The sequence below is a fragment of the Macaca thibetana genome, chromosome 14 (genome assembly GCF_024542745.1).
Source record: "Macaca thibetana thibetana isolate TM-01 chromosome 14, ASM2454274v1, whole genome shotgun sequence".
NCBI lineage: Eukaryota > Metazoa > Chordata > Mammalia > Primates > Cercopithecidae > Macaca > Macaca thibetana.
In genome coordinates, this window is record NC_065591.1 from 114,512,333 (window position 1) to 114,537,414 (window position 25,082).

At 42.0% G+C, this 25,082-nt stretch overlaps 1 protein-coding gene across 2 annotated transcripts in view; it reads left to right on the top strand.

The window, feature by feature from the left end:
* The first annotated feature begins 3,215 nt into the window (after positions 1-3,215).
* CRTAM (cytotoxic and regulatory T cell molecule) overlaps positions 3,216-25,082 on the top strand; it is a 35,048-nt gene continuing 13,181 nt past the window's right edge. The window contains exons 1-5 of one of the 2 annotated variants that reach the window (XM_050755612.1): positions 3,216-3,340; positions 15,339-15,485; positions 16,977-17,129; positions 19,282-19,425; positions 21,045-21,206. In XM_050755612.1, the coding sequence (XP_050611569.1) occupies positions 3,295-3,340; positions 15,339-15,485; positions 16,977-17,129; positions 19,282-19,425; positions 21,045-21,206 (652 nt within the window). In that variant the 5' untranslated portion in view covers positions 3,216-3,294. The other variant, XM_050755611.1, reaches the window with a different exon arrangement.

Consider the following 25,082-nt stretch of genomic DNA (forward strand, 5'->3'; position numbering starts at 1 on the left):
GGCCAAGCCTGGGCCTGTCTGCTACTCACTCCCATGCTCATTCCACTAAGCTCCTACTACTCCTAGGAAACTTTTCTCTGAATCAATAATTAATTTCAAAGGCTGCTGCTCTGGCTTAGAAACTCCCCAGTCACTTTGTGCAACTTTGTTTGCACTTTGTGCAACAACAGTGCTCAGAAAACCTCAATGCTGGGTGTGAATTATCTGAGGCATCTTCTGGGAGATGCAGGCAGGTCCACCTCTTACTCTGACTTGGGAAAGGCCACGATTCTTCACAGGAGCTGTGAAATGTCAAGAAGCAAGTGTAGGCCTCTTTTGTAAATGCAACAAAAAACCCAGTGGCTTCTAGACACAGGGAAATCCCCTGTTTTCTGACCCCTTAAAACAGTTCATCTTTAGCCTGTTTAACAAATGTCTTCTTTTTCATGTTTGCACCCCCCTCACCCCCAAAACTCATGTTGACAAGGGTGATGATGAAAAATAGAGAGGATGTTTGTTTATTTCTCCAAAATATGTCCCCCTCTGCCACCCCACCAGATGTTACTTCCTATTAGTATTGAAACCAAATATGAAGATTTCATAAAACAGAGATCAAAATGACAAACTAGCTATCAGTTGTGAGGTCTCCCACATACAAGGTGGTCAGTGGACTCTTTTCCATTAGAAAAGAGGTAGACCACTTATTACCCTCCAACCTCATCTTTTTCTCCCAATTCACTGAGCGGCTACAATCTGCTGCCCTCTCCTGTTGAATATTCCATAAGCTGCAGGCTGAAGTGGGGGTAATGAGAACAGGGACCCTGGAAAGCACACATATATGTCGTCCACCAGTTCACCATGTAGCATTTCCCCCACCAACCGTTCTTAATGTCCGAGTCCAGTGGACTACTGTGACATTTGTCAAGGTTTTCAACCAGTTGAATATAGCACCCGTGGATGAAAAGGATACACTCACCATTGTCCAAAGTGCAATTTAAAGTAAGCTCTTCTCTAACGCTCTGGGGAAATTGTAAGTCAAACATCTTTTTAGACTTCAGAGCAAAAAGAGTAGCATTTACATCTCAAATAAAGCGTCCATTTAGTCTTTCATTCACTCACTCATTGACAACCTATGTCAAGTGTTGTTTTGGGTCAGGTTTTGGGGAAACAGATGCTGAGACAGAGATCTGTGTGCCGAAGTTTATAGACAAGTACTCTCGGTGACAAGAAGGAAGCAAGATGGGGAATCAGTAGAGGCTGGACTGAGGTGCAGTTACAAAAGATCTCAGCTGATCCTGATCCCTTGGGGAGCTTCAGAGTTGCTCCACCTCAAGGCAAGGGAAAAGGACCTTGACACCCCCTCCTGGATGCCCTATGGAGGAACTGTGACCCTGGGTAAACCGTTCTCTTCTACTGAGGACAAGTATAAAAATTAGAAGTTCCTGGATGGAATGTTACGAGCAAAGGGGAAAAAATCAAAAAACGAAAAATTTGAAAGACGAAATATTTTGTTTTGGAGGTTTCTTTTACTTTTATTTTTTTAAGACAGGGTCTCACTTTGTCACCCAGATTGCAGTATGGTGTTGTGATCATGTCTCACTGCAGCCTCAACCTCCTGGGTTCAAGCAACCCTTCCACCTCAGCCTCCCAAGTATCTGGGGCTACAGGCATGCACCACCACGCTCAGCTAATTTTTGTATTTTTTGTAGAGATGAGGGTCTCACTATGTGGCCCAGGTTGGTCTTGAACTCCTGGCCTCAGATGATCCTCACACCTCAGCCTCCCAAAATGCTAGGATTACAGGCATGAGCCACTGTGCCCAGCCAACAAAATATCTGAAAGACATTTTTGATGAATAAGACTTTTCCTACCCAAACTATCATCAAATTTATCAGAATATTAACATTAATTTCAATTAGAACCAGTAAGTAGTGTTTCCTTTAAATTTTCCAAGCATTGCAGACTAATCTCTGTTTTCTAAACATAAACCTACTAATATTTTGCTGTGTGCCCCTGGAAAAACTAAATTACATCTATCTCAATTTGTCCAATTAATGAAAATTAACTACCAAAATTGTTCGTATGTACACTGTCTCCCCCACTAGATTATATTCTCCTAAAAAACAAGGAATTTATGTTTTTTATTTGAGCATGTCTCAAAGTAGTGCATACTAGATGTTGTATAGGTGACAAGATGAATGGGTAGATAGAAAGAAGGTTGGATACATATGGATGGACATATGTATAGATAGATGGGTGGGTGAATGGATGAATGGGTGGGTGAATGGATGAATGGGTGGGTGGAGAGATGGATGGGTGGTTGGGTGGATGGATGAGTATATGCATGTATAGATAGATGGTTGGCTGAAAGAATAGGTGATGGACGGATGGATGGATGGATAGATGGATCGATGGATAGATGGATGGATGGATAGATGGGTGACTGGATGGATAAGTGGATAAATGGATGGCTGGCTGGCTGGCTGGATGGATGGATGGATGGATGGATGGATGGATGGATAGATGGATGGGTGAATGAATGGATAGGTGGATAGATGGATGGATGGATGGATGGATGGATGGATGGCTGGCTGGATGGATGGATGGATGGATGGATGGATAAATGGATGGCTGGCTGGCTGGCTGGCTGGATGGAGAGCTGGATGGATGTATGGGGAATGAGTGGGAAGGTCATACATGAGTGAGTGGGGTGGATGGATGGATAAATGGATGGGTGGATGAATAGATTTGTATTTGTGAGTGGGTGGATGAAAAGATGGGTGGATGGGTGGGTGGACAGATATATGGATTTCAAAAATGAGTATATATATGAATGAATGAATTCATTCCCTGACAACAATTATAAATTGATGTCAGCATTAGAAATATAATATTCCCAAAGGTTGAGCAAAAATTGTCTAATTGTATTTATCTAATAAACTAGAAAAGTAAAAATAAGGATGACATCACTACACAGGGACATTTTACAGTATTTCTCTCACCCATCCTCCCTCTAAAAACCTTTGTAACTAGTTGATTTACCAGTACTACCCACTTGTGGTAAAACAATTTTTGTCACCAACACATCACTCACACTTCTCTACCATCAAGATAATACATGTGGTCCCCAAAATGTTCCACCAGGAGGTGTTTTGGGGGCAGTTAACTAAGAGGGGGCTTCCAGACAGGTGGAGGAGTTGATATACATGAGGTCACAGATCTACTCCCTCTCCCCCTTCAAAAGAAACTAGTCGGCTCCATTTGTCTCAGAATCTAGAGGAAGTTGACGAAGGTGCCACAGCAGCACAGCACAATATGTGGTGGGGAGTTTTCAGCTTGCTGGCTTGGTTCCCCTTACAAGGTAAGGACTTAGAGTCATTATTTTTGTTGTTGCTCAGCTGACCTAATGTTTTGCCAATCTACCTATCAGCCAGTCAACTGCATTTACAGAGGAGCTGCTGTAGAAGACAACCCAGGTAACTGCTCATACTTTCCAAGCCATGCTCAAATCATGCATCTGAGGGATGTTACTGCATTTATTTGATCTCTTGTTCAATGGCTAAAGAGTATAGAAAGGATCACTATAGTGTGTGTCTCTGTGGGTCCTATGTTATAGCAAGATGTAACAAGCTTATTAGGCTCTGTCTTTTAAGGGTATACCAGTTGAGAGAGCATCCACATTGAATTTTAAAATTTCCTTGCTGTATAAATCTTAACCAAATGATTTAATCTCTTTGAAACTCAGTTTCTGCATCTTAAAATAAAAAATTAAAATAAAATTCTGGTGGATAAAAACGTTCGATCCACCAAACTCCCTGGATTGTTAGAAGGATCAAATTTCAAATGTGAAAGCACTTTGAAAATGATACAGTGCTGTACAACACTTATCTAGCTCAGAGGTAATAATGAGAGCAATGAAAACTTCATGTTTATTTTTAAAGAGTAAGTTATATTTTACATTTTACTGTAATTTTCAAATTTGGGTTTTAGTGCTTAATCCTAATGTAGCATTATGAAAATTAAGGATAGAAACAGTTACTTTTTTGAAGCAGGTCAAATTATTTTCTACCCCAAAGAGTGGGGGCAGGGGTGTAGGAAGGGACTCCTGTTGTCCTTCAGTCTCTGCAGTTGTATCAGATTCATGCAAAGGACATTACTCATAAATCCACTCAAAAATTTTGCTTTTTGTGTGTTTGTTTCCAAATACTGAATCTGTAGTTCTGTTTCATGAAATGCACCTATCCTTCCAAATCAACATTTAATCTAGCATGGCATCTGAAGGACGCTACTTTAAAAAACTCGATTTCCTATTTTACATGGTACTTCAATTCCCTATTTCATATACTTCAATTAATGCCTTCTTTTTTTGGTCCCTGTACCCTGAGGCACTTAATAAGGATTCAATTTTGGTAATGAATAATATTATTTTCTTCAATAAGTGGCTTAAAGAATAGCTAATACATTCAGAAAAAGTACATTTAGACAGCTAAAATTAGAATGATTTCAATTTGGCCGGGCGCGGTGGCTCAAGCCTGTAATCCCAGCACTTTGGGAGGCCGAGACCGGCGGATCACGAGGTCAGGAGATCGAGACCATCCTGGCTGACACGGTGAAACCCTATCTCTACTAAAAAATACAAAAACTTAGCTGGGCGAGGTGGCGGGCGCCTGTAGTCCCAGCTACTCGGGAGGCTGAGGCAGGAGAATGGCGTAAACCCGGGAGGCGGAGCTTGCAGTGAGCTGAGATCCGGCCACTGCACTCTAGCCTGGGCGACACAGCGAGACTCCGTCTCAAAAAAAAAAAAAAAAAAAAAAAAAAAAAAAAAAAGAATGATTTCAATTTTTCCAGAGTTTAAAGCCTTTAACTGACCTTAACTTTTTTAGGCTTTGAGTTATTGCCTCATACAAAAAAACTCATAAAAATACATTTTTAAAAATATAGCAAAACTTATGTTTCAAGGTAAACCTTAATTACTTAAATATTATTTATATGGAGAGGAAAAATATTTATTGTTTCACACACAGTGTTGAGTACTCTATGTTAATTACACTTAATCATAGCGGAAGTACTGAAGTAGTAGGTACTAATATCCCCAATTTAAAGATGAGAAAAGAAGTTAATGTAACCTGCCCAAGTTTTCAAGCTAGAATATGACAACATAAATATCAGCCTATAAAGCACACAGTAAAAATATTTATTTCATGAAACTTTTAATTCGTGTGTGTGTGTATGTGTGTGTATGTGTGTGTGTGTATGTGTGTGTACGTATGTGTGTGTATGTATGTGTGTATGTGTGTATGTGTGTATGTATGTATGTGTGTATGTGTGTGTATATGTGTGTGTATGTGTGTGTATATGTGTGTGTATGTGTGTGTATGTGTGTGTATATGTGTGTATGTGTGTGTGTGTGTGTGTGTGTGTGTGTGTGTGTGTGTGTACTAGGTTGTGACAGAAAATGTGTTTATTAATGTGGATCAAAAGTTGGAAAACCACTGACTTTCACAATTTGGAGGATTCAATATTAAAAAGTCCTCATTTGAAAACTCGTTCAACGGGCCACCCGAGGGCATCTAAGCTCAATGGCATTTGAGCAGTGGCTGCCACATTCATTTAACCTTGCTCAAGCCCATCCCAGATGTAATTAGGAGAGGAGTTGACCATGTTGCTTTCTTGTCAGCAAAAAAGGCAGCAAATCATCAGTTTTGGCAAATCTATAAACTGTCAGCTGATTTTAGCAAATTAAATTATGGGAAGATCACTGTGACTGCTTCTACAGTGTAACTTCTATGGCTGCCAAAAATTTATGGAAAAAAAAGTCACATAGTTTGAGAGCCTGCCCTCTTTTCAAGGCTACTCCCAGAATAAATAGTCTTAGGATTGGTAAAAACACCATAAAAATGAAGCATTTTTCAAAATTCATCCCATTAACTTACATTGTAGACAATGAAAATGTCAAATCCAAAAAATTTTGAACCCTCTATTTTCATTGTTTTGTGGAGGGTAGGATGCAGAAAACAAAGGAAAATTGCAAATTGAGTAGTTCTTTTCGTATTTTCTTTGCCCAGGAAAAAGTCACATGTTAGATGACATGTTGAGACAGCTTCTTTAAAATGTACTAAAAATAATTTGATTCTGACAAGTCTGATTTATTTTTATACCTGCAATTTTCTCTATTGATTCAATCTAAAAATAATAAAAATCTTTTTTTGTGATGATCTGAATTAAAACACATTTTTGCTTAACACCTCATGGCAGTCATGTAACTAGGACTCTGATGTGAGAATTAATGCATTGCATGTCTCTAACTTTAACTTAGCCCTAGTCTTTATTATTTGATATAACAGTTAAAGAGCAAAGTTAGCATCCTATTAAAATATTTATTCCTAATACATACATTTACTCTTTTTTTTTTTTTTTTTTTTTGAGATGGAGTCTGAGTCTTGCTCTGTCACCCAGGCTGGAGTGCAGTGGTGCGATTTTGGCTCACTGCAAGCTCCGCCTCCTGGGTTCACACCATTCTCCTGCCTCAGTCTCCCAAGTAGCTGGGACTACAGTCACCCGCCACCACTCCCGGCTAATTTTTTGTATTTTTAGTAGAGACAGGGTTTCACCATGTTAGCCAGGATAGTCTCGATCTCCTGACCTCATGATCTGCCTGCCTCAGCCTCCCAAAGTGCTGGGATTACAGGTATGAGCCACCAAGCCCAGCCTATTTACTCATTTTTATCCACTAATTCAACCAATATCTAAAATTTTACATTATGCTAAAATGAATGAATGGTAAATATCTTTTCCATGGGGAGTTTGTAATCTATCTACAGAGAAATACCTGTAACCAAATAATTATACAGTAATGTGCTAAGTGCTATAATAGAAGTATATCTCAAGCCTTTGGGAAACTAGGGGAAAGACATTATGGGGAAAAGGGAGGCTAAGGCCTGTTTTGGAAGTTTTGACAAAAGTTGTGTAATTTGAGTTGAGTCTTTAAGTTGAGTCTTGAGTTGGGTCTTAACGTTGAGTCTTGAAGGAGATAAGAAAGGCATTCCAGGCCAAGAGAATATCATAGACAAAGACAGACTATCTTCTGGAGCCTGGAACTTTCTGGAAACAGCAAGTGGCCATCCATATACAAGGACTATCTGAAAAGGAGTATCAGGACATGACAAAGGAGGAGAACACAGGAGTCAAGTCAGCTGGAATTTGGGCCTGATTCCTATAGGCAATGGAAGCCATAGCAAATATTTGAATGAAGGAAGAGACATAATCAAATTCATGGGTTATATGTTTGTTTGTTTGTTTGTTGAGATGGAGTTTCATTCTTGTTGCCCTGGCTGGAGTGCAATGGTGCAATCTCAGCTCCCACAACCTCCACCTCCCAGGTTCAAGCAATTCATCTGCCTCAGCCTCCCAAGTAGCTGGGATTACAGGTGCCTGCCACCCTGCCCGGCTAATTTTTTGTATTTTTAGTAGAGACGCGGTTTCACTGTGTTGGCCAGGCTGGTCTCAAACTCCTGACCTCAGGTGATCCACCAGCCTCAACCACCCAAAGTTCTGGGATTACAGGCGTGAGCCACTGTGCCCAACCTCAAATTCATGTTTTTAAAATGTAATCCTAGAACCAGATGATGATGATGAATTACAGAGAAGAGAGACTAGAACTAAGTTATTACAATGGTCCAGGAAAGAAATGATGGAGTCCTTAAGTAAGGCAACAATAATAGTGACAAAAGAGGAATAAATTGATTAAAGAGATGTTTTAGAGAAAGAAGAGTTTGGACCACCTCTCAAATATCTGGTGTGCAGTGGTCGGTGATGACATTAATTTATATAAGCGAACTCTAGAATGGGGCAGGTGGTATATCTGTGTTAGACATGGGTAGAGCATGGGGACAGTAGAGATAATATATCTGTGTTAGACATGGGTGGAGCATAGGGACATGTAGAGTTTGGGGTCTTTGCAGGACAAACTTGCTCTGCTCTGGTTTTAAATTTATGGCATGTAAAAACTAGGTTATTAAGGCAAGAAAAGGAAAGAATATTTTATTCTTTTCTCAGTCTACATGATAACCTATAGTAGAGGTAAAGATTACACATGTGAACTTCCAAAATCTTGGGAAAGACCGAAGAATCTTAAGAACTGCACTGGTTTTATCTATGTGTACTTTGGTAGGTGGCTGTTACTGCTGCTTGTCCTTTTGTTTGAGAGTAGATCACATGTGCTTGGGTGTAAAGTCATCCACTGATAGGACAATTAGTTCATGGGATTTGGGGTGGTGATGATGGTGAAGGTCACAGGTTCCATTTCCATATATAAATGTCACAATCTATAGCCCCAGGATAGGCTAGCAATCTCATAACACATGGCCATGCATGGATGGATGAATTCAGTCACGGAGATAATGACAAAGCCCAGAAGTCAATAATCCATTCCGTAAACACGACCTACCAGTAGGAAGTGGTGACCTCACAGGAGAAACACCACAGTCATTCATTGTCAAGCTCTGTATGCTCAGCATGTGGGGAGCCATGCAGGGCTAATTTGCAGATAAGAACTCTGAAGCTCAGATAGGACTAGGAAGTCGGTGTATGACACTCGGGGTCTAATAAGAAAGTTTAAAGGTGAATGGGGATGTACATGTCTCTAGAGCCTACAGAGGAGGAAGTGGTAAGCAAGGAAGAGATCTCACACCCTATCCCTCTGACAACAAAGGTGAAAGTCTGACTCCAAACTTAGGTGAAAGAAAAGTCCAAAGAAGTTCCAATTTAGTTTCCAATGGCAATGAGGAGACCATGGGGAACTTGTCCTTGGAAAATGTGCCACCAAAACTTAGGCACAGCATCCTGCTCATCCTCCTTTAACAAAACTACAAACATTGAAACATATTTTTAAGCAATACAGCCTAAGCAAAGCTGGGTGGGTCTGTGGCTTCTCACTGGGGCTATTCTTCCCTTCTACAGTGATTTCCTGTTTCTAAATCAAACATGGGGTCTACATGATAATACTGCAAGATAAGCAGAACTGTAAAGCCAAAAGTGAGGCTTGGTGCAAAGAGTAAAGGAAACAACTGATATTCTATGCCTCAAACACAGCCCTTTCTATATGAAACTCAGGCATCCATGGTGTGGTCAATCTGGTTAGCAGGCTGATACTGAATTCTCAAGAAGTGCAAACATTAATCTTAAGACATACAGTACTTTAGCATGTAATAAAAAGCCAAACTATATTTCATCACAATTTTTAAAATGTTGTAAGAATTAAATTATACCATTTAATTCATAAGCATGCATCCTATGAAAGAGAAAAATGATACATACAACCTTAAAATGGCAGACATTTATTCCTAAACAGGCTGCAGATAAATCTCACCACTCCCATCTTACCCAACACAGGCTTTCTGTTTAGACCATCATTTTACCAAAGGTAAGAACATTGGCAAAACTTCTGTCAATGTCTAGTCCCCAAGGATGAAATTAGGGCATGTTTCTTAACACTAGTCTTTATTCTATCATTGATTCAATGTGTAACTTTCTTCCAGTAACTTCTTTCCTGTTTCTCAGAATTTTTATTAACAACAGGAGAACAAAGATATCTGTCAATCACCTACATTATAGTGCCATCATGAAAACTAGCATTAAGCCAGAACTTTTCAAGCTCACCTTGTAATAGTTTCTGTAAAGAATGAATTTTAGAGAAATATAAAACATAGTCATTGTCCTCTAGAAACTTCAGTCTATTTATAGGAATCAAGACAGTGCACAAGAACTAGTGAGTGAATCAGGAAGCATCACAATGCTATGGAAGTTAGACAGTTCTAGATTCAAATCTTGGCTCAAAAAATGCTTAACCTCTGAGCTTTGATGTCCTCATCTGTGAAATGGGAATAACAACACCTCCTTTACGGAGTTACTGGTTTTGGGCCTGAGTAACTGGGCTATTTGCTGGTGGTGAAGTCTCAAATAACACATTTAGGGGGAAGAGTATCAGGAGTTTGTGTTGTACTTGTTAGGCGTTCAGACTTGTAACTGATCATCAGAAAAGTGATGAGGCCAGATGAGATGACCTACAGAGTGAGTATAGAGAGAGTCTATCCAGGATCTGACCTCCGTTGTGTGGAGGGCAGGTTGATGAGAAGAACCCGGAAACGGAGCTGAGCAGCAGCAGCAGCCAGTGAGTTAGGAGGGGAGTCAAAGAGACTGACATCTAGGGAACCAAGTAAAGACACTGATTTAAGGAGCAGAGAGTGATCATTTATGGCAAAGGCACACCATAGATTGAATAAGATATGGTCTGAGAATGGAGCATTGGTTTGAGCAATGTGAAGGTCTTTGGCAACCTTGACAAAGAGCTATTTCAACAAAATAGTGGAGTTGAAAACCTGGTCAGAAAACAAAGAGCGGGATAAACAAGTATAGATAGTTCTTTAGAAAAATGTTTCAATAAAAAAGAGGGAAGGCAGGGCATGTGGCTCATGCCTGTAGTGCCAACACTTTGGGAGGCAGAGGCGGGTGGATCACTTTAGGACAGGAGTTCAAGACCAGGACAACATGGTAAAACTCCACCTCTATACTAAAAATACAAAAATTAGCCAGACGTGCTGGCAGATGCCTGCAGTCCCAGGTACTCGGGAGGCTGAGGTAGGAGAATTGCTTGAACCCAGGAGGTGGAGGTTGCAGTGAGCTGAGATCATGTTACTGCACTGCAGCCTGGGTGACAGAACGAGAATCTGTCTCAAAAAAAAAAAAAAAAAAAAAAAGAGGGGCATAGGGGAGTATAGGGGAGTATAGGGTAGTAGCTGGAAGGAACTGTGATATTTTGTTTATGCATTTTAACATGGGAGAAATAGTATACATTTGTGTGCTGATGAGAATGACAGTTTTTTTTTTTTCTTAATGTTTTGTAGAGACAAAGTCTTATTATGTTTCCCAGGCTGGTCTCAAACTCCTGGCCTCAAGTGATCCTCCCACCTTGGCCTCCCAAAGCGCTGGGATTATAGGCGTGAGCCACCACATCCAGCCAAAGAAAAAAACAATTAGAGAAAAAAAACAATGAAGGTAGAATTATTTTTGTACCAAATCATCTTTTGAAAGATGGAGCAGAAGGGAATTCCTAGAGTAAATAAATGGGATGAAACCTGGTGCCCAAGTGGAGATACCAGCTACCCACTCCATTCACAGTGATGGAGGGCAGGCCAAGTATGCAGGATCTAAAAGCAAGTAGATGTGACTTGGGGATGACATTGACAAACACATATGCAAATAAGTTAGTGTTTCAATAGCAAACAATTTATGTGATGAAGAGAGGAGAGAAGTGAGAAAACATGTTATTATTTAATTTAATTTTGAGATGGAGTACAACGGGCTGGAGTGCAATGGCACGAACTCGGCTCACTGCAACCTTCGCCTCCCAGGTTCAAGTGATTCTCTTGCCCCAGCCTCCCGAGTAGCTGGGATTACAGGTGCCCGCCACCACGCCAGGCTAATTTTGTATTTTTAGTAGAGACAGGTTTCACCATGTTGGTCAGACTGGTCTCTAACTCCTGACCTCAGGTGATCTGCTCACTTCGGCCTCCCAAAGTACTGAGATTACAGGCCTGAGCCACCGCACCTAGCCATAATTTTATTATTTCACAGAGTTCTAACACCTCTGCCTGTCTGCCTGTCTGTCTCTCTCTGTCTTTTCATCAAATAATGATTGTGTACCATGAACTGAGTGGTATGATTAACTACACCCTTGGTTGGAATCTAAGGTCCAAAATAAAAAGACCTCATGATCACCATTTGCTCCTCAAAATCTTTAATCCTCCTGAACTGTTCCCATTTAGGTTTACTGTGACTGGAACTGCTTCTTCCTTAATGTCTACTAGGACCTTAGAATGTTTAATAATAAATAGTCCCATAACACTGGGGAAGGAGATCCCTAGTGAAGAGCTGCAGAGCTACAAGGCGTTGGCTTTTGACACTGACTCTTTCCACTTTTCTTTATAAAGCACGAGTCAGCTCAGCTCTTCATATAATTATCAGGCACTACATACCAAGTGAAAGCAGCATGTCATGCTCACCTTGGACTAAGTACTATACTAGATTGTTTACTTTTTTTTTTTTTTTTTTTTTGAGACGGAGTCTCGCTCTGTCGCCCAGGCTGGAGTGCAGTGGCTGGATCTCAGCTCACTGCAAGCTCCGCCTCCTGGGTTCACGCCATTCTCCTGCCTCAGCCTCCCGAGTAGCTGGGATTACAGGCGCCCGCCACCTCGCCCGGCTAGTTTTTTGTATTTTTTTAGTAGAGACGGGGTTTCACCGTGTTAGCCAGGATGGTCTCGATCTCCCGACCTCGTGATCCACCCGTCTCGGCCTCCCAATGTGCTGGGATTACAGGCTTGAGCCACCGCGCCCGGCCAGATTGTTTACACTTTTTAAAAACATTTTCTCAATGACTCTATGAGATGAATACTATTGTTTTTCCTATTTTTATGGTAAGAAAACTCACACACATAAATTGCCCAAGTTTGTGCTGTTAGTAGTGGAGGAGCCAGGATTCCAACCCAGTCAATGTGGCTCGTGTGTGTGTGTTACCACTGCATCCCATGCCACCCAGGTTAGGGACGCAGAGATGATTATAAACAGCTCCTCTCTGCAACAGGTTCAGATGGTACAAAGCCTAAGGGTCTATTGACAGATAAGACAATCAAGAGCAAGAATGTTCTCAGAAAGCTTGAACCCTCACTCCAAACTTATCAAATAAGACTGATGAGGGAGAATATGAAATCTGAACTTTGGTTCCAAAATGAAATGCATCATCAACACAGGATAGGGAGACGTGATGTGACACAAATTCTCTGAAGAAGTTCTGGGTGTTTTGGGTGACTGCCTCAACAGGAGCCTAGTGAGATGTTACAGCTCAAGGGTGAAACCCTGGGCTTAATAGAACAAGGAAGTCCAGAGGGTGGATGGCAATGCAAGTGAACGTCCCCCTATGCTCTCGCCAGCTCTGATGACACATGAGTCCCCTGTCCCATGCAGAGACATATTTTTGGAGGGACATTGACAAACTACAGTATATTCACATGTGGCTGTTGGGAAGTGGTGAAGAAATGCTAATGAAACTAAAGGCATAGTTTCTTTCATTATTTGACCATGCTATGGAAAAGACATTTATCTTCGGAAGACCCAGTCCGACTAAGGGCATAAGGGCTTGGACACAGTGGTACAGTAGAATGTCTTCTGGAAGTCTTTGAAAGTGAGATTGATACTCATCTTCCTGTTCCATGTGGTTTTTCAGCAGCAGAGAGTTGGTCCTAAGTATCTGAGGAGCAGCCACAGAGCTCTGGAATTTTATTCATTACACTGCAAATGTGGGCTCTGGGAACAGGATGCTCTGAACACTTAGGCCTGGGGTCAGGAGAACCGATGTGTGGGCCCCACCAAGAATTCCGAGTTAATTAGTAGTGAATGAGGCCAGGACACAAACTCCCTCAGTGAGTCTAATGTACTGCCAAGGTGGAGGACCACTGGCTTTCCTACCTTCTTAATATGGATGTCATGAGGACACAAAATAGGGACTTACTGGCTTCTTAAACCTTTACTATCAGCAAAAATCCCTTAGAAGAAATTCTATCGTCATTCTCTATTAATATCCTTATGACTCAATTATGGATTGATGTCACAGAGGAGAATATTTCCAAATGGCCAAACCTAAGCAGAATTCTGGCCTTATGCCCCAATGCTTTTTTTGGAAAGCACAGATCTCTTTTTATTGCCTCCTTGTTGTTCATTTTGGTATTGGTGGATGATATGGGTGTTTTTCCATTAGAACTTCAGCAAACAGTTTCCCATGAAAGCTTACAGGAACACAATACAATAATTCTGGGTTATTTCTGCTAGAGGCTAGATTCAAATTAATGACCTAGGAATGGAACAAACAAAAAAGTAGACGCCAATTAATTCCCAGAGCTCTCCAAAGCACTTTTCCTAACACTTAAAATTTATCACAATAAACTCTCCTGGTTTCTTTTTTGTTGTTGTTGTTAAGGTTTAAGATGATGCAGTAAAACTTGTTGTATTTGCTATTCATAATTTATAGCCCCACGGTATTCTTCTGTTTATAAAAGTGTTTTATACCTTCATTGATAAGAATTGCCTTTTCCTCAGGAAAAATAATTTCATTTAAAATATGAAGGCATAATGAATGGCAATAAGCATGCCAAATCAGTAGGAATGCCAGTTTATTTTTCCATCAATTTCTTTTTTGGGGAGATAAATGTGAGCTACTTAGAACCAATTGTTCATCATTCTCTGGGGGTTGTGATTTGGAGAAATTAGACTCATGTTTGTCTGCAGAAAGCTCGGCTGTGGAATACTGAATTGAATGAAATCTTAGGACATTCTCCCTCTGGTGTAGAAGCTCTTGGACAGGTGGGACTTAGCTACTTGCCCTGAACTCCGCAGTTCACCAGAGCACCATGATTACAACATTCTTTCTTAGAATCCTAGACACACAACTTGAAGGTACTAGATGCTCTTTTATAAGCTGAGGCCAGAAAGGTTGCATTTTCTGGGGTCTTGTGGCTTAGATAGGCTGACGTGGTTACATAAGCATGGCCTTTGCCATCCACAGCCCTGGGTACAGATCCCAGCTCCATGACCTCTGTGACCTTGAGCCTCTATTCCCTGGTCTGTAAAAGTGAGCACAATTCTTCCTTTCTGGGATTAGTTTGAAAATTAAATTCCAGCCGGGCACAGTGGCTCACATCTGTAATCCCAGCACTTTGGGAGGCCGAGGTGGGCAGATCACTTGAGGTCAGGGGTTTGAGACCAGCCCGGCCAACATGGTAAAATCGCGTCTCTACTAAAAACACAAAAACTAGCCAGGCGTGGTGGTACGTGTCTGTAATCCCAGCTACTCAGGAGGCTGAGGCACAAGAATTGCTTGAACCCAGGAGGCGGAGGAGGTAGTGAGCCAAGATCACACCACTGTACTCTAGCCTGGGCAACAGAGTGAGACTCTGTCTCAAAAAAAAAAAAAAAAAATTAAATTAAATACAGGTAAATGGCGTGGCACAGTTCCTGGCATATGGCAGAGCAAGTGCCCAACACTGGTTGAACTGTAGTTCGACCTTCCCTTTCTTTCGTCAAAATCCTACCCCTTCCTTCAGACCTGGTTCCAGGGTCCCTTTCTTCAAGAGATGTCATTACTGCTCCTGCTCTCAGTTCTTGCCTCTCCCCTCCCATTTTGTTTGTATTTGCTTATTTTTTGGTTTCTAGAAGAAATAGATAATACATGATTGAACGAATGAACGAGACAAAATCCCCGAGACAGTGTGGCCACCCCAGGCCTGACCATCCTCATTTCTCTTCCCCCCCAGAGGCCTCTCTGACTAACCACACAGAAACCATCACCGTGGAGGAAGGCCAGACGCTCACTCTAAAGTGTGTCACTTCTCTGAGGAAGTCCTCCTCCCTCCAGTGGCTGACCCCCTCAGGGTTCACCATTTTTTTAAATGAGTATCCTGGTAAGTGAAAGAAAGAAAAATGCCACCAGACCTCAACCTGAGGGATTTTCCAGCCGGACAGGTTGGTGGGACAGAAAGCCTGCATGAGTCACCCAAGGGGTGAACTCAGCCCACCTACTGTTACACGTGAATCATGCCTCCAAAGCCTGTTATTATAGACGCGGTGGCTTGCTGGGGGCAGGAACTGTGAAATGGAAACCCCACCAGAATGGTTGTTAAAGGGGGTTCAAATTACAAAGCACATTTCCATGTCCCCACTCCACACTCACATCACTTTTTCACTCTCAGTAACCATCCCACAACCACAGCACAATGACAGACAGGCAGCCAACTGCCTGGGAGCTCGGTCCTCATGCAGCCACCACCACCACCCCACATAGGAAGCCAGCTGCTTCATTTTCCATCTGAGCAATCCAAAGGCACATTACAAAGCTCCCTTCCAGATAGCTCTTCTTCTCCTGTTGGTCTTAACACAAAATCAAGATTTTTAAGCAATAGAAACAGACAGGATGTATTAATGTGGAAATGAGGACAGTCATTTCTCTCTTCACAAACACACATGAAGAAAGTACAAGATGTCTTGAGATGGAAAAAGACTCTTAAAAGTCTCTTGGGTTCATCTCTTTGACATTAGGCAGGGTTTTACTAAACCCTAGATCATTTTATATCTCCATTTAATATTGCTAACTCCCAAATACTTGGAAAGGTCTAAAACACATTTCAATCTTATTTACAAAGCAGAGCCTCTTAAAACATGTCATGCTGGCTGGGCGTGGTGGCTCATGCCTGTAATCCCAGCACTTTGGGAGACTGAGGCGGGCAGATCATTTTGAGGTCAGGAGTTCAAGACCAGCCTGGTCAACAAGGTGAACCCCTGTCTCTACCAAAAATACAAAAAAATTAGCTGGGCGTGGTGGAGCACTCCTGTAATCCCAGCTACTGGGGGAGGCTGAGGCAGGAGAATCACTTGAACCCAGGAGATGACAGTTGCAGTGAGCCGAGATAGTGCCACTGCACTCCAGCCTGGGCAACAGAGCAGGACTCTGTCTCTAAAAAAAAAAAAATTGTTATGCTTTAAAAGCATTATTAGATACTGATGTGTTAACATAAAGAAATATGTTATTTCAAGCTAAATCAACTAGTAATACTAGATTCCAGTAGAAGTAAATACTAACTGTCAAAAGTTCTGAGAGAAAAACATTTTAAATAGAGATAATTCTGTTACACAATGCTGTTTGCTGTTTTGTTTCTGGTTTCGGTAAACTAGGAGAGGAGGGACTCTCGGGTTTCTGCAGCAGAATGGCTTGATCTAGCTCAGTGGGTCCCCACCTGGAATGATCTTGCCTTCCAGTGGACACTGGACAAGGTCTGGAGATAGTTTTGATTGTGCCAAATGTAGAAAGTGTGTGGTACTTCTGGTATCTAGTGGGTAGAGACCAAGGATCCATCAGATACCTTTCCTCATAACAGCTCTATTTCCCTGTTGTACAGCTTTTAAAAATTCCAGATACCAGCTTCTTCATCACTCGGCCAATCAGCTCTCCATCAGTGTGTCTAACATAACCCTGCAAGACGAAGGCGTGTACAAGTGCTTACATTACAGTGACTCTGTGAGCACAAAGGAAGTGAAAGTGATTGTGCTGGGTAGGTACTTGCAAGTAAACCCAGTAGGGGAGCAATATGGATAGGAACACGATACGTCATTTTTAAACTGAACCTTTTAGTTTAAAAATGTTGCCTAGAGCAAGGCATTGCCTGGGACACCTCTGCCATCTTGTATTGAAAGGAAACAGAAGAGAGCATTTTGAGAAGCAAGCCCTAGACTGAACTGTGAACTTGAGAAATTTGTCTTTGACAGCAACTAAATTTTCTCTCCGGGGAACTAAAAGAAAATTAATATCTGATGAGCTGCAACTATGTGCCAGGCACCATGTGAGGCTCTAGGGAACCAAAGATGAATTAGGCACGATCTCTGCCCATAAGGAGTCTGCGCACCAGCTCGGGAAGGAAAACATGTATGCAAATGAAGTGGAACCTCGTGACAGCAAATCCTAAGATAGAATGAATTCAGATGTAGCTGCACTGCTTGATCTGCTCAAATCCTCTCTGCCAAACAATTCCTCTTTTCTGTAGGAGGGTGGGATTAGGAGGTGCAGATAAGAAGTGACAGCCTCCTAATTGCCTAGGACTCACTCAGTTCTACAGATGATCAGCTGTGTCCAGTACGTGTCTTACTATCCTTACTCGTTTTGTCTTTTGTGGCAGAGCAGATCGATTAAAAACATTGCTTTTTATTGATCTCTGAGTAACATCATCCCACATATCACACAAATGAATGTCTTAGACTTCTCTTGTTGAATTACTGCAGTGTGGTGCCTGCCATTGGGTAAAAGCATGATGGGAAAGTAGCTGGGGAGGAGTGGCTCTCGAGGGGGTTTTGAGAACCACCGTGACTCAGCTCAACGTTGTCTTTTTGTAAGGGAGCACATATCCTGGCTCGGCTGCTTGTGTGCCCTTCTGGGCTCTCTTAACACCCCATGCATACTCTGTCATTGCCCTCAACACATAATCTTTTCATTAACAGTTTAGGGGCTGAAGCTACCACCAGACTATTAGCTCCTTGAATCACATCTTTTTCATCTTCGTATTGCCAACAAGTAACACATCTAATGTATATTTGGAGCTAAGCAGTGCCTTTACAAGGTCTTGATGGCAGATGGGTGGGTGAGTTAAGAAAACGGGAAAGAGTTCAGTTCTGGACCGAAGTGAAAGTAGAATGGGAAAGAGGAAGAAGCAAGCCTAACTAAAAAGTATTTCCAAGACAGAGGTATAAAGAAAAAGACGAACGTGCCCTTTATAAGATAAACGCACCTTTTTTTTTTTTTTTTTTTTTTTTTTTGAGATGGAGTCTCGCTCTGTTGCCCGGGCTGGAGTACAGTGGCACGATCTCGGCTCACTGCAACCTCCCCTTCCCAGGTTCAAGCGATTCTCCTGCCTCAGCCTCCCGAGTAGTTGGGATTATAGGTGTGCGCCACTATGCCCAGCTAATTTTTGTATTTTTAGTAGAGATGGGGGTTTCACCATGTTGATTGGCCAGGATGGTCTCGATCTCCTGTCCTCGTGATCCGCCTGCCTCGGCCTCCCAAAGTGCTGGGATTACAGGCGTGAGTTAACTCGCCCGGCCTCATATATCACATTTTAAGAATTGTTGCTACATTGCTTGTTTGGGAATTTTCAGAGACTCACAACACACTGAGTAATACACATTCTGGCTTCAGCCAAAGTTGCTTTGCAAGCACATAAAAGCCCTTTAACATGGCTGTATTCTGGAACAGATTAAGTTAAAAACATGGGCCGGGCCCAGTGGCTCACGCTTGTAATCCCAGCACTTTGGGAAGTGGAGGTGGGCGGATCATTTGAGGTCGGGAGCTGGAGACCAGCTCAGCCAACATGGAGAAATCCCGTCTCTACGAAAAATACAAAAATTAGCTGGGTGTGGTGGTAGGCGCCTGTAATCTCAGCTACTCAGGAGGCTGAGGCAGGAGAATTGCGTGAACCTGGGAGGTGGGGGTTGCAGTGAGCTGAGATCTTGCCACTACACTCCAGCGTGGGCAACAGAGGGAGACTCTGTCTTTAAAGAAACAAAACAAAACAAAAACAAAACAAAACAAAAACAAAAGGCCCATTAATTAGAGTATACCCTACAACAATCACCTACAGATTATTAGGCTCTGTGCTATGTTGAGATATGCAGACTCATACCTAATTAAACACAGAAAAATCCATTTTCTTCTAGCAACTCCTTTCAAGCCAATCCTGGAAGCTTCAGTTATCAGAAAGCAAAATGGAGAAGAACATGTTGTACTCATGTGCTCCGCCATGAGAAGCAAGCCCCCTCCGCAGATAACCTGGCTACTTGGGAATGGCGTGGAGGTCTCCGGTAAGTGGAGAAATGGTTCTCTTCTTTGTCTTCCTTCCTGCTCAAATTTCCAGGGGATTTTTAAATGTTTTGGCACCCTCTAGTGGCAGAAGGTGCCAGAAGACACCATTTAATATTCTATTAGTTCTTTTCCAGACAAATTATTCTTACAACCAATCAACATTATGCCTTAATCTTGAAAGGCTAATCACAGATAATGAAAATGTTTTTGTTTAAAACAGGTAAAAATCTAAAGTGAACTGTAATGACTTCTTAAAATTTCACAAAATTTTCTAAAATAAGTAAATACAGAAGTATAACATCTCAGGCTGGGTGCAGTGGCTCACGCCTGTAATCCCAGCACTTTGGGAGGCCGAGGTGGGCGGATCACCTGAGGTCAGGAGTTCGAGACCAGCCTGATCAACATGGAGAACCCTTGTCTCTACTAAAAATACAGAATTAGCCGGGTGTGGTGGCGCATGCTTGTACTCAGGAGGCTGAGGCAAGAGAATTGCTTGAACCAAGGAGGCGGAGGTTGTGGGGTGAGCAAAAAAATCACACCATTGCACTCCAGCCTGGGTAACAAGAGCAAAATTCCGTCAAAAAAAAAAAAAAAAAAAAAAAAAAAAAAAAAAGGAAGTATAATAGCTCTGAGCCTGAACTTTTTCCCAAATATAAAATTGAAAATACATTTAACATAATACGTATAATTGAAACAGATACGATCTTCCCTATATTGTATAGTACTATATTGTGTCATACCCACAAGGACAGATTAAAAATATTCTTGTAATAAAGCATCTAAAGGTTGAGCCTTTGAAACAGAATAACTAATTAATTATGATGCCTGGGTACTGTTTATAGTTTGCTTACATTTCAACAGACATTACCTTTGATATCTATGTGATGAACAATTTTTTTTTTTTGAGATGGAGTCTCACTCTGTCTCCCAGGCTGGAGTGCCGTGGTGCGATCTCGGCTCACTGTAACCTCTGCCTCCTGGGTTGAAACGATTCTCCTACCTCAGCTTCTGGAGTAGCTGGGATTACAGGCGCCTGCCACAACACCCAGCTAATTTTTGTAGTTTTAGTAGAGGCGGGGTTTCACCATGTTGGCCAGGTCTTCAACCCCTGATCTCAGGTGTTCCACGGCTTCCAAGAGTGCTAGGATTACAGGTGTGAGCCACTACCCCCGGCCTGTAATCAACATTCTTAGAGTTGCAAAGGACCCTTTACAGTTGAGAATACTGAGGGTCAAATGGAGTTCTAGAGAGAAAAGACCTAAACCTAGATCTGATTCCCAGTGCAGTGCCAATTCTGCTTCGTTATAAGACTTCCCCTTTAATTCGCCTTATTCATATAACCGGAATAAGGTCTTGGATCTTTGTGTTTCATAACAACATCAAGCTATCCTTCTTAAGCTTTGAATTTTTTTTATTTCCAGTAGTGAAAACTTTGTAGAAAACCATGATCTACTCTCATTCATCTGTTTGCCTTTGTGACCAGAGCCAAGCCTATACAAGGGAACTGGCTGAGGTTAGAATGAGGTTAGAAATCTAATGTTTGCCCTGAAGTCAAGGCCATTGGCCTCTAGTAGAACCTAGCATTAAATAGCCATAACCTCTTTAAATTGCTACGCAGGTGGAACCCACCATGAATTTGAAACTGATGGGAAGAAATGTAATACTACCAGCACTCTCATAATCCACACTTATGGCAAAAATTCAACAGTGGACTGCATTATCCGGCACAGAGGCCTGCAAGGGAGAAAACTAGTAGCACCCTTCCGGTTTGAAGATTTGGGTAAGAAGAACTAATGATTCTCTTTAATAATTTTTGATTTACTTTAATATTACACTATCAAACAAAATTAAATGCAGTGGGCAAAGTCCTTCAGAGTGAGATTACTGCCAACAAAGCTCTTCCTAATAGCAAATTCCTGTACTGATTGAAATTTCTCCAGGTGAGTGACGGAATTTCAACTATTCCAATGTTCAAAAGAACCCCAGTTAAGCAGAAAGCCTAGCAGAGCGCCATATGCAAATAGTGTTATGCTTGCTTTTTGATAATGACTTTAAATAGTTTTATTGCCGTTGTGTTTTTGGAGCAATCATATGAATCATACTACATCTTTGTACTTGACCCAGAAGGAGATAATATTAGCTGAAATAAACCGAAATTGTCAATATCATTTTATGTCAATATGAAACACACAGTTACATGAAGACATAATTCCTGTTTAGATTTATTTTATTGTTATAATTGCTTTGAAGATTTTAGTTTAACCATGTTAATATTCTGAGTTGAACACCATTTTAAATATCCAATATTAAATGTGAAGATGAGTTGCCTCCATTCTCAGAACCTCTATTCTGTGATTCTTTCCCCAAAAGTCCAAGAAATAATTTTAAAACTGTCCACAACTCTTTGAGCCAAGAGGTATCCTTTAAGATGCATGAGTCCTGTAAGAAGTTTGCAATTAGCAGGACTCTGAGTTTCATTGTTTTACAAGGTACTTCGTGTAATCAATTCCTGAAGTATAAGGAATTACTCACATTAGTGAAAGAGGAAACTGTAGCATGACAATGCATTTATTGAAAAACTTTTATCAAGCTGATGCTGAAAGTCAAGCTTGCTTAGGAGAACCTCGCTGTGGGAAAGCTGCCATACTGCCCTATGGGGGCTGTGGCTGCGGTTAACAGGCCCCTTCTGACTACCACATACTTTCCACGGGTCACTTTCTCACCAAACCAAAAGTAGTCATTGCAGAAGCTGCACTGTGAGACCCATGAACTCACAGACTGAGCTGCACAGTAACCTTACACAACCACCCCCGCCCCGCTGTGAGTCATCCCCACCCCACGCCCCCACCTCCAGCAGTAGAACTGAAGCACGGGGCCTGTGGGGGATGAGGCTATATCTAAAAGCTTCCTAAAGACATTCAGATTCTTCAATAGGAGAACCAACAATGTTGGAAAAAAATGCATTCTTAATTTTCAGCAATTGTTCAAGCCATCTACAAAAATTACTATGAAGGGGGAAATGGCAGTTCTCCCTTATGGCAATAGCTCGACATGACTCAAAATTATAGCTAAAGATGTTTTTAATAATAGGCTAAGGCCAGGTGTGATGGCTCACGCCTGTAATCCCAGCACTTTGGGAGGCTAAGTTGGGTGGATCACCTGAGGTCAGGAGTTCGAGACCAGCCTGGCCAACATGGCGAAACCCCATCTCTACTAAAAATAAAAAAATTAGCCGGGCATGGTTGTGGGCACCTATAATCCCAGCTACTTGTGAGGCTGAGGCACAAGAATCGCTTGAATCCGGAAGGCGGAGTTTAGTGAGCTAAGATCACACCACTGCACTCCAGCCTGGGCAACAGAGCGAGACTCTGTCTAACAATAATAATAATAATAATAGGCTAAGACTTAATTTTTATTTGTGATCTATCTATTTGCTGTACTCACTGCCAGATCTCCAAATAGTATTCGAAGAGAAACACCAGCATCAGCTATTGACGGCTTCCATTAGTTCACTGTTTTTTCCATTTGGCTAGCTGCTACTATATTGACATACAGACGCTACAAACATTTTGTTCACCCAATTAGGAAAAAAATATTACTAGCCGAGGATGCTTTAAAACACATTTACACATAAGAGTTCTGACCCCTTTCATTCCTATGCTCTGCACGGAGGGAGCTGGGGAAAGTGAGGGTCATGCCAGCACCAGGACTAGAGTGGTCCTGAGGAAAGAAGTGCCTTCCTCTGAAAAAGCCACAGTGTGACGCTTGGAGAAAGAGAGCAGAGCAACAGGAATAGATTTTTGAATAGGCTATCTTTGGTTTTTTGTTTTGTTTTGTTTTTTGAGACAGGGTCTCACTCTATCACTTAAGCTGGAGTGCAGTGGTGTGATGATGGCTCACTGCAGCCTCAACCTTCCTGGTTCACAATCAGCCCCCCAAGTTGCTAGGACTACAGGCATGCACCACTACATCTGGCTAATTTTTAATTTTTTGTTGAGACAGGGTCTCCCTATGTTGCTCAGGTTGGTCTCAAAACTCCTGGTCTCAAGCAATTCTCCCTCCTTGGCCTCCCAAAGTGCTGGAACTACAGGCATGAGCCACCTCACCCAGATTTCATAATTATCATTTCTTTCTTTCTTTTTTGAGATGGTCTCACTCTGTTGCCCAGGCTGGAAGGCAGTGACACAATCTTGGCTTGTGGTAACCTCTGCCTCCCAGGCTCAAGTTGATCCTCCTGCCTCAGCCTCCAGAGTGGCTGGGTGCACAGGCATGAGCCACCACGCCCACGCCCCGCTAATTTGCATATTTTTTGTATATGGGGTTTCACCATGTTACTCAGGCTGGTCTTGAATTCTTGAGCTCAAGCGATCCCCCAACCTCTGCCTCCTTCCCAAAGTGTTGGGATTACAAGCATGAACCACCACACCTGACTCTTTTTCCTTTTCTTTTCTTTTTCTTTCTTTCTTTCTTTTTTTTTTTTTTTTTTTTTTTTTTTTTTTTTTTTTTGAGACAAGGTCTCCTTCTGTAGCCCAGGCTGGAGTGCAGTGGTGCAATCACAGCTCACTGCAGCTTCTACCTCCCGGGCTTAAGTGATCCTCCCACCTCAGTCTCCTGAGTAGCTGGGACTACAGGTGCACACACCACACCTGGTTAATTTTAAAGTTTTTTATAGAGACAGAATCTCATTATGGTGCCCAGGCTGGTCTGAGCTCCTGGGCTTAAGCTATCCTCCCTCCTCGGCCACCCAAAGCACTGGGATTAGAGGCATGAGCTACTGCACCTGGTTTGTTTCATCTTGTTAGTATTTAAAATGAGGAATCTTGGTTTTCTATTACTTAACTGGGGATAGGATTTTTTAAATATTTGAAAAGCAGTTCTCAAACTTTTGGATTTCAGGACATCTCTACACTCTTAAAAATAATTGCTGGCCGGGCGCGGTGGCTCAAGCCTGTAATCCCAGCACTTTGGGAGGCCGAGATGGGCGGATCACGAGGTCAGGAGATGGAGACCATCCTGGCTAACACGGTGAAACCCCGTCTCTACTAAGAAATACAAAAAATAGCCGGGCGAGGTGGCAGCGCCTGTAGTCCCAGCTACTCGGGAGGCTGAGGCCGGAGAATGGCATGAACCCAGGAGGCGGAGCTTGCAGTGAGCTGAGATCCGGCCACTGCACTCCAGCCTGGGCTACAGAGCGAGACTCCGTCTCAAAAAAAAAAAAAAAAAAAATTGCGAACCCCAAAGAACTTTTACTTATGTAGGTGATGTCTGTCAATATTTACCTATTAGAAATTCAAACTGAGAAATTTAAAAAATATGTATCTGTAAATTTATTTTAAAATAATAAATCCACTACATGTTAACAGAAATGGCATATTTGTTTTATTTTATTTTTTGAGATGGAGTGAACTTATTTTTGGAGATAAGTGCAGTGGCCCGATCTCAGCTCACTGCAACTTTCGCCTCCTGGGTTCCAGTGATTCTTCTGCCTCAGCCTCCTGAGTAGCTGGCATTGCAGGCACCTGCTACCACACCTGGCCAATTTTTTTTGTATTTTTAGTAGAGATGGGGTTTGCCATGTTGACCAGGCTGATCTTGAACTCCTGACCTCAGGTGATCCACCTGCCTTGGCCTCCCAAAGTGCTGGGATTACAGGCAT